Source organism: Mustela erminea, chromosome 8 (genome assembly GCF_009829155.1).
Source record: "Mustela erminea isolate mMusErm1 chromosome 8, mMusErm1.Pri, whole genome shotgun sequence".
NCBI classification, from domain to species: Eukaryota; Metazoa; Chordata; class Mammalia; order Carnivora; family Mustelidae; genus Mustela; species Mustela erminea.
In genome coordinates this window covers 25,276,060-25,296,157 of record NC_045621.1, presented here as the reverse complement: position 1 = coordinate 25,296,157, position 20,098 = coordinate 25,276,060, and the positions used below count along the sequence as shown (strand labels likewise).

The 20,098-nt window shown below is 39.9% G+C and overlaps 1 protein-coding gene across 1 annotated transcript in view; it reads left to right on the top strand.

The window, feature by feature from the left end:
- Positions 1–20,098, top strand: part of ABCA12 (ATP binding cassette subfamily A member 12) — a 283,550-nt gene that overhangs the window by 154,209 nt on the left and 109,243 nt on the right. The window contains exon 5 of the mRNA XM_032354711.1: positions 15,436–15,589. Within this exon, the coding sequence (XP_032210602.1) occupies positions 15,436–15,589 (154 nt within the window). The remainder of the gene's footprint in view (positions 1–15,435; positions 15,590–20,098) is intronic.

Genomic DNA, 20,098 nt, shown 5'->3' with positions numbered 1-20,098 from the left:
AATACATGCATACTAAGCTATTCACTTAGTTCACGTGCTGATTCATGCTCCAGTTTATTTTAATTATTAGATGTATGGGAAGGATTTAATTTCATTGTTAGCCCAGAGAATTCTGATCCTGGAAGGGCAGTTCCTAAATAGGAAGAGGGGGTGGGGGAACCTGGGGTGTCAGTTACATATAATTCTCAGGTATTAATGACCCTGAAATCAAGATGGGGTGGCTGGGGGTTGTTCTGCTAACATGGTGAACTCAGGTTTTGTCCTGTCCCTCATCAGTCTAAGAGTGAAGATAGTTACAGTTCTCTTGTCCACCAATAGCATTTCCACATTCTGTTGGTAAAAGGTATTCAGTGGCCATTCGTGCATCGAATTGAATGAGTAATGACGCTGCGTTGATCATGTAGATATACATATTAGGATAATATCTACCCAAGAAAGGATAGCAAAGAGCAAATGTATCAGCAGGGCTGCATCAACGAAGACTTTTAAAATTAAGAGGGGATCTGAAGGCAACATTGCTCACAACTCAGACGAATAACAGGAATTCTCTGATAACATGCATGTGGTAAAGGTCTATTAAGATCGAGATGCTCTCAAACAGATAATCAAGAAGGGAGAGAGGCTAAACACAGTGCCCCATGATCTTGTGTTACTCTCATCCATACAAGGATGGAGACCACTGACCTGAGTGTGGCAAAGAAAGCTGTAGAGGCCTGGGGGAATGAAATGGCACTGCTTCCCTTGGTTATCATTTTTGAAAATCTGAAGCAACAGCATAATGAAACTGACCCACTAGAAAAGCTGTATCATTTACCATCAATTGTGAGAATATCTTTAAAGGGCTGCCAGCTGGCTAATGGCTAACCTGTTTTTTGTTTTTTTGTTTTTTTTAATGTGAGAAAGGAGATCCTGGGAATTCACATTAAGTGTGGGCAAATTTTTCCTTTAGCAGAAAACACACACACACACACACACACACACAGACACAAAACCCTGCCTAGGCAGTTCATTCAGTGTAGTTTTAATACATTCACTTAGTCTTTTTAACCTGCTTAAACACCTTGAAATAATTAACTGAGTATTTGCAGTTAGATAAGCCAGTGGTTGGCATTTTGTTTTGATCTTCCCACAGGGCTCTGAATGAAGGCCCCTTTAAATAAGTTGGGGAGCAAGTTCATAGTAGATAAAAGGTTAGATCCCAAATAATTCCGAAAACCAGTTGAGGTATGCAAATATGTAAAGTGAGAGCATGACAGTTTGAGCAGTGTGATGACTTTTAGAAGCCTAGAAATAATTTTAAAACATATTTGTTAACGATTCAGAAGCATTGCAAATAAATGGTACATATTTGCCAACAACAAGTCTGGAGGATTACGAGAAACTCTTGAAGGACTTAATTAAGCTCAGTAATGGGGTAAACACAATAGCAGTGATGCTCAGTGGAGAGAGGATGGAGGTAATATATAATGAACAGTTTGGAGTCGTGCATGTAATGAGTTCTGAATTAGCCAGGCCTCTCAGGAAGAGAGACTCCCAGCTAGTATCATAATAAACAGGGCAAGGAGGACAGTGGATTAAAAAAAATAGATTAATGAATTACTCCCAACATATGCAAAAAGTGGATGGAACTTACCAACCCAGAGAGCTTTGTTATAAAGCTGTTCTTGAACTGGCTTGTAGGTTAGATTGCATTATAATGAACATTCTCTGACATTTCAGTAACTTTTTAAATAATTCTTTTTAAGAAGATTTTATTTATTTGACAGAGAGAGACACAGCAAGAGAGGGAACATAAGCGGGGGAATGGGAGAGGGAGAACCAGGCCTCCCCCAGAGCAGGAAGCTCGATGCAGGGCTCGATCCCAGGACCGTGGGATCATGACCCGAGCTGAAGGCAGATGCTTAACGACTGAGTCACTCAGGCGCCCCTGACACTTCAGTAATAAAAACTTTCTAAATTTTAATGTAATCCCAGTATACAGATGGTTCCCAACTTACGATCATTCACCTTGCAATTTTTTACTTTTACTGTGGTGTGAAACAGTATGCATTCCGTTGGAACCATACTTGGAATTTTAAATTTTGGTCTTTTTCCTGGGCTAGCAATATGCCTTCGGATTCTCTTTCATGATGCTGGGCACCAGCGGCCAGCTGCAGCTCCCAGTTAGCCACGCATCGTGAGGATAAATGACCGATGGACTTAACAATGTTCCGTAGCCATACAACCATTCTTCAGCACAGTATTCAATAAATTACACAAGATAGTCGATACTTTATTACAAAAGGGGTGTGTTCGATGATCTTGTCCAACTCTAGGTTAAATGTAAGTGCTCTGAGCACATTAAATGTGGGCTATCTTAGGCTAGACATTCAGTAGGCTAGCTGTGTTAAATGCATTTTTTATTATGGCTTTTGCTTTTTTTTTTTTTTTTTTTAAAGGTTTTGTTTATTTGAGAGAGAAAGACAGCATAGAGGGAGAGTGAGAAGCAGACTTTACACTGAGCAGGGAGCCTGGTGTGGGGCTCAATCCCAGGACCCTGGGATCATGACATGAGCAGAGACAGATGCTTAACTGACTGAGCCACCCAGGCGCCCTGGCATTTGCAGCTTAGGATGGGCTTATCAGGATGTAATGCCATCATACGTAGAGGAAGATCTGTATCACCTTTAAAAAGAAAAGTGTGTGCTATTTCAAATACATTGGCAGTCATAAAAGCAGCACAAACATTCATATATCCACTACCTAACTTTACTAAACCCTAACATTTTTAGCCATGCTTCTTTCAGAATCATTTGTTTAAAAGAAATGAAACATGAGGATACCATTGAAGCCGTTGAGTCAACCACTCAGATTAATTTCCCTCCTGTCTGCCTGCATCCCTCCCTGCCTTTCTGAAGGAAGTCATTATCATTTTATTTGGTGTATAGCGTTTCCATGCTTGTTTAATATTTTTTACTATATATTTCTATACCTGACTACATCACATAATACTCCTTTGCAGGTTTTATAAAGATTTCTGTGATTTCTGGGTTTTAATTTAACTTTGTTGTTGGGTGAGTTGTGTTTATTTCTCCTTGGTAGCTAGGGAGAAGTGCTCACCGTGAGGGAACGGTAGAGTGTCTCAGCTAGAGAGTGCCAGAAGGAACCTATTATAGGAGTTGGACTCTGGGTGACAACTGGGGAAGGTCCTAGGAAGCAGATCTTTGTTCTGAAATGGGTGCTGTAAAGAACCGGGGATAATTCTATGATTCTTTGCTGAAGGGTGTCTTTGATAATTTCATTGCTATGTAATATAGCAAGTTTTTTCCCTCTTCTTCTCCTCTTATTTTATATGTCTCCTAGTATAACTGTAAGGTATTTTCCCAGCTTTACTGAAATATAGTGGACACATAGAGTATTAGTTTCAGATACAGTACAACAGAATGATTTGATATGTGTATATATTGTGAAATGATCGCAGTAATTTAGTTAACATCCGTTACTTCACCTGCTTGCCAATTTTTTTCTCATGCTAACTTTTTTTTACTTAAATTCAATTAGCCAGCATATAGTAGTACATCATTAGTTTTTGATGTATTGTTCAGTGATTCATTAGTTGTGTATAACACCCAGTGCTCATCACATCACATGCCCTCCTTATTGCCTATCGTTAAGTTGAGAACTTTTAAGATCCATTCACTTAGCAACTTTCAGATATATAATACAGTATTGTTAACCATTGTCACCATATGTATTAAGGGCCCAGGACTTACTTATCTTACAACTGGAAGTTTGTACCTTTTGACCACAGGTTTTTTAAGCTTTATAGCAATGGCACCCCAACCTAGCATCCTTCTGCACCATGCTTTTTAGTTGAACACTGTGTTATTGCTTAGGATGGCATTTTGTATGTTTATCTCCATTGATTTGTGCAGCTTTAGTGGATTCATTTTGACCATGTATTCCATACATAGATATATCACAATCTATTTATCTGTGATCTTTTGATGAGCACCTAGGTTACTTTTTCAATTATTTCCAGTAGTATTGTGATGGATGTTTTAAATATGTCTCTTGGTGCATGTATGCACATGTGTCCGGGGTATATACCTACAGCTCTGCACATGTAGAGTTTGTTCAGTGTGGTCAGATGCGTTCCATGGTGACTTGACTAATTTTCCCCCCACCATGAGATGAGAATTCCCCACTGCTGTATATCCTCTCCAACACTTGGTGTTGTCAGACTTTTTAAACTTTTGCCAATCTGATAGACAAATGGAATCTTGAGGTTTTCTATTTGTATTTTTCTGCATTACTTCTTTTTTTTTTTTTAAAAGAAACTTTTTTCTTAGAAAAATAAAGAAAATACTAATTGCCATGTTAGCATTTTTGTTTTTTTTCTGCAACCTAGGAAGATGCCCCATGGGGATTTTTCTCTGCTTTTTTTCTTTTTTCCTAATGATGAAAAATGATTTGATGGAAAGTGATTCTACATAGAAGGAGAGAACAGGCCAGTAATATGTTGTTGTTACAAAGCAAGCCACAGGTCACTTAGATTTTCTCTTTGTGATTGGCAGAGGTCTTGGTAAGAGAATCTTTGGTTTCGGAGAAAGTCAAGGCTGACGAGAGATGAGGTTGCTACCTGTCAGCAGTGCTGCTTGAAAGAAAAGGTTGTGACATACATTTTCCACTGGCAGGTTGTCACATGTATCATTTGCAAATAGACGGAATATGAATACCAAAGACATAAATATTACACAAGCTGTGGAGAAGTGATAGGATCCCAAACCAGACCCTTCTCTTCCCAAGTGAATAGACCATCTGTTGAATTAGAGACATTACTCAGCTTCTGTGTTTATGGGACTTTCCTTTTTTCTGCTCAGTGATCCTGGAATGTACTTCACTGGCTTTTATTTTTACACTATAACACGTATAATTCTCTGTGATAACCGAGTCAGATTTCTGAATGAAAAAAATTGTTGTTAGTAACATACCTTTATAGGGGTAATGACTGAAATTTTTTTCTCCATATCATTACTCTTAATGGGTTACTGAGATCATATTTTAATTTCCAAACATAATTTTCATCTTATGTTAAGTGTTTAGTACTTCAGCATGGCTAATCTCCTTTTACAGGAGATTCTTCCACTTGTAATAGTTGTGATGGATGGGTAGTCCAGATTTATGTTTCCTGCATAAGTGAGGAAATGACTCAAGGTAGAGGGTCGTGGTTGCATCATAAATCATTTGCAAAGCTAGGATTAGAAGAATGCTTTTTAAACTCTTGCTCCTGCCTCCTGCTTCACTCACTAGAGTAATTCCTAAAATTTCTGCCAACATGTAGCTCCTGACAATGACTCATAACTTAGTCCAGACCCCAGAAAGACAAATACTTAAGAAACAAGTTGAAGGAGACACTTTTCTGGCAAACTCCCAAATAACTTCGGGATAGGACCCGAAGCAGTGGGTCACTAGGATGGTGAGTCACTTCCGATGGTGCTCCTTTTCTGGGTGGAAGCAAATGCTAAGACCCATTGAAGTTTTTGGTGCCTAAAAGGTATGATTTCTCTCAGTATGAGAGAAAAGCTGTACCTCCCCTGATACGTTTATTTAATTCCATTTTATCTGGGGCCACACTAGATGATTGTTTCTGTAGTTCCTTAGGACACCCAGATTCAGATTTGCAGCCAACTTTTAATAAAGCAAATACCTTTGGCACTTATTATTGTATTGGCTTTATTCTTTCCTATACTTGTTTGCTCTCATTCTGATTTCTTCATTACCTTATTTTTTCCCATTATAGAGTGTGTACTTTTATAAGCTTTCCCAAATCCTTCTGGAATGAAATTCCCTTCCCCAAGCAATGTCTTAGACAAGTTTTGCTGAAGGACTTCCACAAATAGTGATGCCCGGTTTTAACGGATTTTCACAAGTAAACAGTAAGGAGCTTCTTGAATTACTGTATTTAAGCCAAGTTAGTGAGTTGGGAAGTGGCAGTTTACAAGTAAGTTCTAGTACATCAGGACTGAAAGCCAAGATATTTCCTTATGTTAAAAGTTCCTTCCTGGGGGCCAAAAAAAAATTTCCAGTTCCAGATTCCTTTTCAGTTGGGAATATGTGAGATCATAGGTAAAGGCACTGTTTTCCAAAGTGCACCCCATGGAATATTCATTCCCAGGAATCTTAAATAAAAACAGGAAGAAAAAGAAAAAAAAAGAAACAATTAATATTCTGTACTCACATTTGTGGAAATGTGGAATTAACTAAAGGTATTCAGGTTTTTTACTGAAAAACTTCTCAGAATCTTTAATATGCAAATGTATTCTGGCTTTCCCAGAACAGAAGATAGAGCTTAGTTTCCTAAACTCATTTGGCCCCAGAGCCTGGTTTATGGAAATGCTTATGCTCCCCAACCCCCTGCTCCCCCAACGGCAACATCACACTGGAGACCACCACCCTGGTGGGAGTAGAATCAGTCCTTCAATTCTCGGCCCCCACCCCTGCAGGTTTTGTGAGTTCACTCCCCAGCTGAGCGCTATCCCGGGTGGGTAATAATGAGCACAGCACTTCGCTGACAACTCCGGAGGAACGTGGTGGCATGGGGGAAGTACCTCCACCCTTTACTCCGTGCTAACAGATGTCCCTGGACCTGTGGAATGGGGCAGTTTTCAGGGGAGTCTGTGGCTGGTGGGGTGCAGCGCAGTGGCTCTCAGTGTTAGCTGTCAGCCCAGCCACACATCAGTGTGGATCCAGCTTTGGGTCAACCCTGCCCAACGGCTATGGGGCACTTTCCTGGTTAGCCGTATCTAGGAAGAATTAAGAGACTAAGTTTTATAGGAGGAATGTTCTACAATGGAAGAAGAATCTAGGCTTTGTTTTTCTTTGAACGTCGGATTTGGAAGGAAGTAAAACAGTTGCCAAGATTCTGTTTGCAGATGGCCATGGCAAGGAAGATTTTTAAAAAGGCAATTGTGAATCTTTGTTACCGAAAGACAAGCTTCAGTTGGTTGCTGTTAGTCCTGAGAAAACAGTTGGACCCCACTCGCCTAAGAAGAGCCATAGAACTCAAGATTCCTCGCCAAGGGCAAATGTCCTTAATAGTATTAGTGAGTCTTTTTAAACTCCAGATTCACTCCATGTGGGAGTTTATTATCTGGCATGTATGTTTTATAATTACGTCTCCTAGCCCTGAATCACATCGTTTTGTTTACAATTTAAATAAATCAAGCCATGATCTTTGGAATCCATCGCCCAACAGGGTCCCCTTAATCTTCAGAAAGGAAGGAGGCACATCTCTTCTGGAAACTAAGGAAGATGGGTTATGGAGCCCTTTGGGCTGACCATCAGCTCAAGTGTGCACTTCAGGATCAAAGAGGCAACATCTGAAGAGATAGCAAGGTCCTGAGTCTAAACTGCCTCAGCCCTTTATCCTAAAAAATAATGATAGTAATACGCCACATGTATCAGAAGGGCAAGAATCTTTTCGCACTTCCTGTAGCACCTGCAATTTTGAATTTTTTAAAAAAAGATTTTATTTATTTATTTGACAGAGATCACAGGCAGGTAGAGAGGCAGGCAGAGAGAAGGGGTGATACAGGCTCCCCATTGAGCAGAGAGCCCGATGCGGGGCTTGATCCCAGGACCCTGGGATCATGACCTGAGCCAAAGGCAGAGGTAACCCACTGAGCCACCCAGGCGCCCCAGCACCTGCAGTTTTGTAGCCAGAGTCCCCAGATTATCTTTCCCAGGAAACTTCCATTTAAAAACCTGTTTGTTACCATACTTGGAGCCAAGTCTGAGGAATGTGGGGAAGATCCCAGTATATGTGAGACACCATCTTAGATGACCCAGGGTCTGTTTTGGGTCTCTGCAGCACAGAGAGACACCAGCCTTTTGAGTATAGGGCCTTCTTACGCACTGCTTATAGGACTTAGCATCTTGCCGCAGCTCTCACTGCCAGGAACAGTCTACTTTTTGCCAAAGGACTTGACCTGGGAAAAGCACCTGATGATGGAGCAAGACTTGCCTGGGGAGAATTAGGAAGAATGTATCATGGTGCCACACCTACTGGGCACGCAGTAATTGAAGCACTGTAGCAGGTGGTACAGGTACATATTATGAATTACTAGGGAGAGAAGCACTCCTAACAATACTCCTAACCAGTCATTGGTTCAAGGCACAGGGATGGGAGCCCAGGTGGAGCGGCACAGCCCTGCTCACTGTGTGGTAAATGACATACATGACGCAACAGCAGTCTGATGAGCAGTGGGCACTCCGGATTCCACACGGCCTTCCCTCTCCAGTCTTCCCAGTGCCTTACACAAGTTACCTGATTCATCTTCCTTGTGCTCTGTGAGGTGGCAAAGCCCATTATCCTCCATTTGGTAGATGTGGAAATAGAGACATGGGGAGGTTAATTGACCCCTGATAATTTAGTGAATCAGCATCAAAACCAGAATGGTACCTGTTTTTCAAATTCTCAGTCTGCTCACTCCACGATACAGGAAAATGTAGCTGAACAGAATGTTGTTTTCATTATTGTCGTGTATCACGTAGTTCTGGATCCATCTGTGACACTTAGCTTTTCATGTGACTTTGAGCAAGTTGCTTGATCTCTCTGAGGTTGTCTACAAAATGGGCATCACCATTGCCCTGCCTATCCTATAGGATGGTCTTAGGGCTTGTATGAAATGGTCATTGTTTAATTCTTGAAAAAAACAGGACTTTTTTTTTTTTTCTTACCAATGTTTTGCCATTTGTTTTCAAACATACACTACTTGTGTACATAATATTTCTGATAATTTAGGAAAACAAATGACTTCTATCTGCATCTTATATAATAAAAGTGTGATTAGCTTTGAAAGTAGGTGGTCTCTCTCTGTGTCTTTCTATCTCTTTGTGTCTTTCTCTCTCTCACACACACGCATAACCTAGAAATAAATTTTTTAATGTTTAAATGATATATTTCTTATTTTAAAAAAATTGAAGGATGACCCTTACTTAGCACCTTCCTCAGGGCCAGATACTCAGTGTCTGTTTGGTAAATATTCACTGAACAGATAGGGGACGGAGAGATTCTCTCTGTGGACAGTAATTTCTGTGGTTGATATTATCGATGTCAGTGTGTACTCACTCTATTTTTAAAGAAACTGAGACCTAAATGGCCTATAATAAGTATTACTGGTTTTATCGGTATTGATTTACCCATTCTTACAAGGCACATAAATATAATGCAGTATTACCCATTGTACTTACTATCAATTGAACTTACTGTATCCATGGTTAGCTATTGAACTTATGATAATGTGGGATAAAATTTGCTATAAATGATAAAGATAAAGGTGGATATTATGTTAAAATCCTAAATCATGCCGTCTTCCTGTGACCTTCAAGGGTTCATTCATTCATCCATTCATTCATATCGTTAATAATTGCTAGCACTGTGTCAAGCATTGTGTTCAGTACTATGTAAGGGTTTTTCATTCTTTCGAGTAGCTTATTCTTTATCTAGTCTCTCAAGAAGTGCAATTTTACTGAGCTCATGACTTTACCTGAAGATTCAAAGTCATACCAGTATTATACCCTAGGCTAAAGTCTCTCTGGTCTGCAAAGATTTTAAAAAAAAAAAAAAAAGAAGAAAGAAAGAAAGAAAGAAAAGCAAACCCACATTCAGAGGAATTAGAATCAGGAAGCACTAGCGTATTTGAGTTGACCTAGTGATGAGTGAAGAAACAGGACACCTCCCCTCAGGGATCAGTTCTCTCCTCCAAATGGAAAGGGCCTGTGAAGAACAAGGACAGTCCTATGGGCTCCTGATAAAAACTCATGTAATAATTTAAAAGGCTAGGTTTATGTCATTAATATTCTTAATTATATCTTTAAAGATGTTATTGAGAATGAAATTTGCTGAAAAACTGTAAGAAGAATAAAAAGACTGACTTTACTAGATTATTACAAATATCCTTGTGAGATTCATTTCCCTTCTCATACTTTCTTTATTCTTATCTGGTTATTTGTTTATAGGTGATTTTCCAGATATACTTGTCTCATTTTGTACTCTTGTCATGATGAGAAATTCTCGTGGTGTTTCATGAGGAGACTTACCATTTAATCGATCAGAAGGCCTGATAACATATTCTGCTAATGTGACCCTTTATCTAAAAAGTTAAGAAAACTATAACACTCCAAATGAATAACTTCATATTTTTAAAAAGTAAGAATTTCCTTCCAAGGTACATCATTCATTTCTTTACTGGGGCAAAGACCAAATTCCTTTTACCTGGAAACACAAAATATCATCTAGGTTGGGTTCTGACCAGCCTTGAGGAAAACACAAAGAAACACAGTGGAAGTTCTCCAATATCTGTCATTATTATAATATCTACAAAGGTCACCAAGGTAGCCTACAGAATGCTTCCTCAGCCTAATGATGTCAAATGGAAGCAACTTCGTGATTGAAAAGACTGTGCCATTTCTTTCTTTAATAATACAGTAAATAGAAAATATTTGGATCGTGCCAGTGAGCGGCGGGCTCCTGAATTTATTATGGAAGGAGGCAAAAATCCTCCTGTGGAGGTGAAAAAGGGACAGAAGTAAAGGAAGATTTGGGGGGAAATAAGCATTCTTGGCTGTACCAGTGAGTAAAGAGGTATGGGAGTTGGTGAAGGGAATAGCAGAAGAAAGAGAAAAAAGAATTGGAAATTGAGCCAAAAGAGGGGCGTGGTCAGTGGAAAGGAAAGAACAAAAGATTGGAAAATAGAAGAAAGGGGATATTAAGGGATATTAAGTAAAATAGATGAAGGAAGAGAACAAGAAGGATGGGGAAGGTATGAAAATAAGAAGTGAGCAAGATAGGAGAGGGAGAGGGAAAAATACGAGAGGTCATTCCCCCCACGGGTCAGCAAACTAGAGCCTGTAGGCGAAAGCTAGCCTGTTGCCTTTTTTGTAAATCAAGTTTTATTGCAATATAGTCAGGCCCATTAATAGGCACACTGTCTCCGGCTGCTTTCATACTACATTGACGGAGTTTAGTAATGTGATGGGTACAGTTGAGTCTCACAGCTAATAAAGATTCACTATCTGACTCCCCTGCAAAAGTTTGTGGTCTAATCCTGTTGTTGGCAAACTTTAGTGTGCATCAGAATTACCGGGAGGGCATGTTAAAATAAAGATTCCTAATCCCCTTCCCCAGAGTTTCTGATTAAGTAGATCTGGGGTGGGATCTCAAATTTTTGTGGTGCTGATGCTGTTGGTCTAGGACCTGTGCTTTGAGGACTAGTACTCTAACCTTTGTATTATGTCACACAAATACTGTCTGATTAAGGAATTTTGTGAAGAAAGGGAAAGGAAAACCAAACCTGATCCCCCTTTTAGGTTAACATAGATGTGTAGGTTGATATCACAATTCTTTACAGAATATTTTTTTAATTCTTAAGCTGAATCTTTTTATAACACCAGTTTCATTCTTAAAACAATGAAAACCGAATCTGATTTAGTTAAAAGCTTAGCTAATTGGTAGGTTATTCCTAAAAATGCTTTGTAGTTTGGTTTGATTGAACTCCCTGAAATAATGTTGGAATCTGTCAGTGTTATATTATGTAGGTAATGTTGACTGTGTCCCTTTTATGAGAATAACCTCTCCCCACCCATGGGAGGTTGCTCAGACTACTTCACTGCCTCTGCATGGAGCCCCTCAGAAACTAAACCACAGGTGAATTGGGATCTTGCTTATTACTCACCCTCCTCACTTTCAGGATATGCCAGTCTTCTGGTGCCAATTGCCCCGTGGAATTGCAAGTTCTTCGATTCTCTTTCTCCTGGAGATAGTCATAAATGTCCTGAGTATAAGACCTTTGGGAATCCTGATACCAAGGAATTTATCTTGCCTTAGCCTCCATCCCAAGCCCCCAAGATCTGTTTTTCTTTCTGCTTACACGTAGTGCTGTGGTTTGCATAGTTATGATCTTCCTTTACCTTTGTCCTTAAATCTGTGCTCTGGCTGTGAATCTGGGCAACCAGTTTTTAGCTCTAATTTGCATGCTCAGTGCTTGCTGCACGGAAGTCCTGTGAGGGATAGAGAAATGTTTCTCTTTTTTCCTGCATCCTAGCATTTACGGATATAAAGAGAAACATGATTTTGGAACCTGAATGTGCCAGAGACACCTTCAGAATAGAATGAGTTCAACTTATAATCAGCAGCTCTTTAAAACCTGTGATGGTTTGATTCTACCCTTGCTCTGAGTGGTTGCTTCCTGGCATACATGTAACTCAGATGGGCAGAAGATGGGAGGGGTGGGAGGAGAAATCCATTTTTCCGCACAAGAAAACCACTAGATAAAGTCGAATTATATTTAATTCTGACTTGTTAGTTTTAGAGAATCTCCAGATGATGTGGAAAGTTGCTGTGTATGAGAAACTGTATTACGGATATCAAAGAAGGATGTGACATAAATGTATGTCACATGCCTTCCATGTTACAGTGAGGAGGTGGACGCTTAGTAAATCAGTGATTGTTATTGCAGCATCCTTCCTTATCTTAATGAGTGCATGGTCCTTAGTTAAAAGGTGATGATAAAATAAATCACACAGGCAGTCCGTGCTGTGCCTGGCACGGTGTTTACTATAAATGCACACACCCAAGCCAGTTCCTCGTTTGCATGAACCCATTGTAACAGGTTAAATATCACTTGTCAGAAAATCCGTGTGAAGCACGAACTGTCTGTACTTTGAACATTGTAGGGACTTTAAAAAAGTTTTTAAAGCAACTCTGTGATGAATTTTCTTATCAAATAGGCATAGCTGTAGTAATAACAGTGAGGAATCTTGCGGATTTAAACGCTTCCAAATGCCTCTCTAATAACTGATTTGTAATCAATGCCAGAGAAACTAAAATTGGATGCCATGTGCCACCTCCTTTCAGATCTTCCCAGGATGTCTTTTCCCTTTTTTCCCCTTTTCTTCCTGTTGTGTTACGGCTTCCCATGAGCTGTTGTTGTTACCAGCACTGCCTGGCTCAGCTGTTCCATCACCGCAATAAAGGGCCTACAGCAAAGGGGTCATCCACTTCCGTTCTCCTGCTATCTGCTCTTCATTCAAAGGACCCACCGCATGTGTTTGAGGTCAGACAGGAATGAGAGCATTTGCAGACCCACACTCTGGGAGAGCGGCTACCGTTGGGATGTGTGGTAGGGTAGATCACCATTAGTGGTGAAATTTCCCTGCAGAGTTGTAAAGGTCTTGCTGTATGCAGTCTACTGTGGCAGAATTTTGATAGAGGGGTGATGCGAAAGGTTAACGGGCAATTTGACTGCTCTTTCCAGCTCATTCAGGGAATTGTACTACAGTGAAAACAGTGAAGGTCCACTTCCCAGTGAAGTTTTCACTGGGTTAAATGTTAGGAGAGACCCTGGTCTTTCTGGTGTCAGAAAGGGGTGCAGCTTAGAAGGCAGTTGTGGATAGTTTGGTGGATTTAAGGTTTTTCCAGTTTCTTCTGAATTTCAAAAATTATAATTCATACCAGTCTTATTTCATGTATTAGTTTCCTATGGCTCCTCTAACAAATTACCACAAACTTAGTGTCTTACAAACACCACGAGTTAACTGGAAGTGGGGTTGGGGCATGGGTAAAATCGGTGAAGGGGATTAAGAGGTACAAACTTCCAGTTATAAAATGCCTGTCATGGGATGTAAAGTACAATGTAGGGAATACAGTCAACAATATTGCAACAGCTTTGTATGGTGACAGATGGTGACTGGAATTATCGTGGTGATCATTTCATAATGTATATAAATATCTAATCGCTATGTTGTATCCCCGAATCTAATTTAGTACTATGTGTCAGCTATCCTTCAATTTAAAAACCCATCAGTGTACTATCTTCTAGTTCTGGAGATGAGAAGTCTAAGATTTAGTCTTAATGGGTTAAAAGTTAGGGTATCAGCAGGGCTACATTTCTTCCGGAGGCTCTAGGCGGATTTGTGTCCTTACCTTTTCTAGCATCTAGAGTTTGCCTGCTTTCCTGGTCTTTCGGCTCCTTCCTCCGTCTTCAGAGTCAACAGTACACATCTTCCAACCTCTCTCCTTTTTTTCCCTCTTTACTTCTGGCCAACTTTCTTATTTCCCCTTCCCCTTTATTTCCAATTTTCTGTAGGTAGAGCTGTATTTAAGTTACTTAGATCAAATTTCTACCTGTTACTCTCCCTGCTTACATATTAATGCATATGCAACCTTGTTGCTCTTAGTATTTTCTCGTTGTTTAACCTTTCCTCTTTCTTGTTATTATGAAAACAGACTTGTATGGACATCTTTTTTGACAGATTCATGAGGAAGTTAAGGTTTTGCTTTTTAGTTTTCGGTGTGGAATTACTCTTACAGTGTGTAAACCTGCCTTTTTAAAAAAAGTTCATTGTCTCCATATTCTCCCACAAAGAGGAGCCTAGTATTTTAATATTAGACCTAATTGCAAAAAGGTCTGTGCTTTACAGTTTGCCTGTTTTTTGACACGTATATGCCATCATACTTTACAAAGCAAATGTTGCAGTGAAGCTTACAAAACCTTTTACTCTTGAAGTTTTTGTTTTCTGTGATCTTAATTTGGAGAATTTATTTATTCCATTATTGCTGGTTTTTAACTAGGAAAAAATACTGTGTGCCTAGGATAATTAATCCTATTTATATTATGTTGAATTTTAAGGAGACCAAAAATATTTCCTGGTATCTCGAAGACTAGCTGCATTTATAATGACTTGGATAACAAAAGAAGACATGTACATTGTGGGGAAAAGTAGTTACTATATAGTTAAACAAAAATAAAGTGAAATATATCTCCAAAGGGGAAAAAAAAGAAAAGAAATATATCTCCAAGGAAATCCCTCCAGGTTTTTTGGTTTGTTTTGTTTTATTCTGAGAGAGAGAGAGAGATGGCAAGAGAGAACATGAGCAGGGAAGAGAGGAAGAAGCAGGCTCCCCGCTGAGCAAGGGGCCTCATGTGGGGCTCCATCCCAGGTCCCTGAGATCATGACCAAAGCCAAAGGCAGACACTTAACTGACTGAGCCACCCTGGCACCCCTCTTCTAGGTTTTTAAATGCACATATATTTATATAGTTTTTAAAGATTATAACTTTTCTGGTCATGCTGTTTTCTGATCTCATTTTAATTGGCAAGATATTATAAATATTTTCTGTATTACTTGATAACGTTTTTAATAGCTGCATTGTGTTTTATCGTATGGTTATACAGTGATTTATTTTTAAAACACTCTAGCAGACGTTCTTGCAGCTAATTTCAGGAAAAGAAATTAGTAAGGCAACAGTCATTTTTACATCTTTTGATGCATTAGTGGACCCAGACAGTCATAATCCAGAAAGTAATTTCACAAAACAGTTAGTATACTTCCTTCCCATCGAAGGCAAATGCCATAGCGATGTAATTTTTGTGTTTTGTTTTTTAATTTCAGGTTACCTTGCACCTCGAAACCTTCCTAGTACCGGCTTCTTCCCATTCCTGCAAACCCTACTCTGTGACACAGACTCTAAATGCAAAGACACGCCCTATGGGCCAAAAGATCTGCTTCGTAGGAAAGGAATTGATGATGCGGTATTGAAGGACAGGTAAGGGCTCTTCCCAAGTGTGTTCAGTTGTTTTGAGAGATCAGAATTTGTTTACTTATGAGAGATTCAGGAAGCCCTCCTGGGTTAGATGTATAACTTTATTTTCTACATCTGCGAATGTGGTGATCTAAATATGAATGAACAAACAAGTTGGGTACACACTGAAATTACCATGTTTATGTGGGATTTAACATAATCTATTTTGGATGGATTACCCAAACTTTGCTTTTAAGTTGGGTGGCCAAGGCATTCCTCCCTCAGAGATTCTCTATTCCACCTCAAATTGTCAGTGACACGTTGTCCTAAGCTTGATCACAAGCTTCAGATACAGGGCAATATTAGGGGCGTTATCTTCTGGAAGCATGACTTATTTATATTACTCTATGTGGTACTTCCCTATGTAATGGAAACCCAGGAGATGAAAATAAGGAAATTTAAGTTTTAGAAATTGGGGTGCCAGGGTGGCTTACTTAAGTGTCTGACTTCTGCTTGGGTTGTGATCTCAGGGTCCTGGGATCAAACCCCTTATCTGGCTCTGCACTCAGTGGGGAGTCAGCCTGTCCCTTTCCTTCTCTCTCTGCCCCTTGCCCACTCATGCTGTCTCTGTCTCTCTCTCAGATGAGTAAATAAAATCTTCAAAAAATAAGGGAATAAATAAAGTTCTAGAATTCAAAGTAATAAAATTAAAAGTATACTTAATAAATAGCAACCTTTCAATGAGGTTAATGTGTCCTATTTCTTGGTGTGAGAGGCAACTGAAGAATAAAGATAATCTGGACCATTACCTAAGAGACTCCCAGGAACCTACCTATCTGTAGAACTGAAAACAGTATTCTTATCTGAGTCGACCATGAGATAATTCTGGTTAGAGATTTTTTTTTTTAAGTGTTTCTCAAGGAAGGATTACATTTATCTCTAATCAGAGATACTTGCTTCCAAAATTGTAATTTAACTTCCTGGACATTTAACACCATTTCTCTATTAATATCACCATGATTTTGGTCATCAAATAATGTGGGTGATACTTTGAGAGAGAGCAACTGCGAGCTGTTTAGCATAAAACAGAAACATATCGAAAATTGTCATGGGCAGTGGCTCAGAAAACAATTGTGGAGTTGCTAATTCACCTTGGTTTTGTTGTTTCAATAAGTTAATGAGTCTGAATCCTTAAAACACTCTGATGTTCCTTCCTTCATTTAGTAATTTCTTTAAGAAATAATGACTGAGACGTTTCTATGTACCAGGCACCATTCTAGGTACCATGACACAGAAGTGAATTGGACAAATCCTCTCCTCCTCCGTCACTTGCATTCTAATGGAAATCAGGCAAAAAAATGAGCAAAGAAATAAAGAGCCTAATTACTGATAATAACAATTGTGCTACAAAAAGAAGAAAGCAGGTTATGGGCTAGACGTTGAAAGGTAGGAAGTCAGTAGGGTGGCAGGGGACGGCCTCTGCTAGCAGGTGGGATTTGGGTAGAGACCAGAAAGGCTGGGAAGAGACCAGCAACAGCAGATGAAGACAGAGTTCCAGGCAGAGCCGCAGCAAATAATCCTCAGGGGGTGGGTGATAAACCTGACCATTTAGGGGAACAGAACGTTGGCTAAGGTTGCTAAAACATAGTGAGAGATGCTACGAGGGGTGGGGGATATGTCGGACAGACACACAGGAGACAGAGCAAGCAGGAAAAGGGAAGGGATTTGCATTTTATTTTTAGTATAATGAGAAGCCATTGGAAGGTGTTAAGCAGGGAGAGGACATGAATATCTTATATATGAAACCAGCATGTTGTAAGTGTATGCAAGCATTACCTCAACCAATACCTGCATTACCTCTGCAAGGGAACCAAAAGCTAACGAGAGCCTGTGCCCTCTTGCGTAATCAGAGGAGAGCGGAGATGGAAGCCTGACATCTTGGTTGTTCAGCTAATTCATAGACGGTCTGTGAGTGGTGAATTAGGCGGGATCTCTGCCTATGTCCTAATAAGGAAGGGAAGATATTAAAGCAGTCACCGTAACGGGAAAGAGTGCACGAAGAGGATCAGAAGGTGCTAAAGGAAGACACCTTCCATATTGAAAGCAGAGAGAGCTCTCAGGTGGAGCAATCAGGTAGATCTTCAGGAAGGGGTTGGGCAGACATCGGAAATATTAATGTCCCTTATGAACAAATTGGGTTGCAGCTCTACCTGGGGCTGTCAACTTACTTTCTTTTCTCTTTTTCTTTTTCTTTCTTTCTTTTTTTTTTTTTTTGCATGAAGAACCAAGTTACTATGAGGGGAATTATTATCAATGTCTAAGACTATAAATGTACCTTCCCAAAAAGGACTACTTTTCTGTGTGACGTCAAAGAGAATCACACTCCCTAAGATGAGTCACTGAGTTAGTTTTGGGACTAGAATTAAAGTCCAGCTTTATATTATCCTCTGTTGATGATTCTCTAGGCAGATGACCATGTGCCCTTTTTTTGTTTTATTCTAACCCCTAGGTAGTTTGTCTAGCCCAAACTGTATACTGCTGTATATTCAGTATTTTCTCTGAACTACGAAGTAATTGGAACTTAATTTAGAAAATTATGTACAATAATAAAATTGCATTAATGATATTTCCCACCATGCTATTAACTTTTATGGTTTATACGGCCATGCAGTGAAACAGGGGCATGGCTACTGGGTAAGCGGTTCCACTAAATTGCTTCCCTTTGGTAAAGGAAGGTTTACCAGCATAGCTTCATTAAGAAACAAAACTGTCTTCTTTTTCTGCTTTGTAAGTGCAGGGAAGAAAATGCCATCTTTGGCCTCATCAAAAGAGGCCCACCATGTTTATCTTAATAGACCGCTCTTCTTAAAGACGTGATCACGCTGCTGCCTCTACATGCTGGCGAGTCGCCCAGGGTTTTGATGTTTTTGCATCGGCACCAGCCTTCTGTTATTAAATGCATACTTCTTTAGGCATTAGCTTCAGGATCAGGTGCTTGAAAATAAAAATCCGACACCATACTCAGCATCAACTCTAACTAGCTGTCTGGAAAAAGAAACATTACATTGATGGGTTTTCTTGCTCATTTGTACAACTGATGATCCAATATCACAGGACTTACCCTGGGGTCCTTCCTCCCTCTGCACTGCCTCGAAGAATCTATAGGAACAGTGGGAGCCCCTGGCTGAGCCATCGTTCACACAGCTAGTGAGCAGTGAACATCACCCTCCAGAGCGCACAGGGTCATGATTGGAGAAGTGCTTCAGCATTCCTGAGAATCCCGTGGGAGAATTACCTCCGTGGATTTGCTCTCTCTGTCATGCCGACACACATCATGACCTGTGGTTTCCAAAATCATAGCTCTGCTCCTATTGGCTTAGATGGAACTTCTAATAGAGTTAACCTTACGTTATTCAATAATTGAGTAAAATTATTCAAATATAATTTATTTTTTTTAAGATTATTTAATTTTTTGAGAGAGAAAAAGTGCCAGAGCAGGGAGGAGCACAGGGAGAGGGACAAGGAGACTTGGCACTGAGCATGGAGCCCGATGAGGGCCTCGCTCTCCCAACCCTGAGATCATGACCCAACCTAAAATCAAGAGTTGGATGCTTAACTGACTGAGCCACCCAGGTGCCCCCAGGGATAATTTTAAAATGCCAAGGCTTTTGTTTAGTACTGGAGAAACTGACCTAAAGATATCACTGGGAATATAAGGTAAATGGAAGTAGAATAGATGTGTGTCCTCGTTTGACGACACGGATGACAGGGAATGTGTAAGTCACATACTGTATTAACTTCAGAGTAATTTATAACCATTTAGTAGCCACTTTAGAATCATTTAGTCATGCAAAAATAAAGGGTTAAAGTTTAATCTATCAAAAAGCAAAGTGGGAGGAAATGTTAACTGCCATGTAGGCAAAATTGTTAATTCACCGTGTAAGAATGTATTGAATGTGTACCGCGTGCTGGAGACTGAGAGTCAGGGCAGGTATGAAGATGAAAAAGGCATGTCCTATGCTGTATACAAACCTACAGTCAAGTGGGAGAAAGAGACAGACAGGTAAGCAGGTGAGTTACCATATAACATGGTAAATGTGATGAGTGTTTAGGTCTCACTCTGCCCAGAACATAAGACAACAAAGGGGGCGAATATGTTATTGGAAAGGAGAGGGGTTTGGGTGGGGCGATGTCAGGAGAGTTCTCCAGAGGCCTTTAAGGATGTGATCATTAAGGACAGAGAGGGTGGTGGATCCCAGACTAGATGAAGCTGTGTTTGAGACAGGCCACAGAGCAAGAATCCCAGAGTTTAATGAAAGAGAAATAAATAGAGGCTCTTGCGTAGCTTGAAGGAATAGGCAAATAGTGATAGAAAAAATTATAAGTGTTGTGTTAGTAGTGTTGCCAGATTAATCAGCCTGTTTCAGGACTAGTAGAACATCCTTTGTGTAGTATCACCTGAAAGATGATAGTATCTCCCCCATATTCTGTTTGTTTCTGATACACATCTGGCCCCCGAGACATTGCCTCATC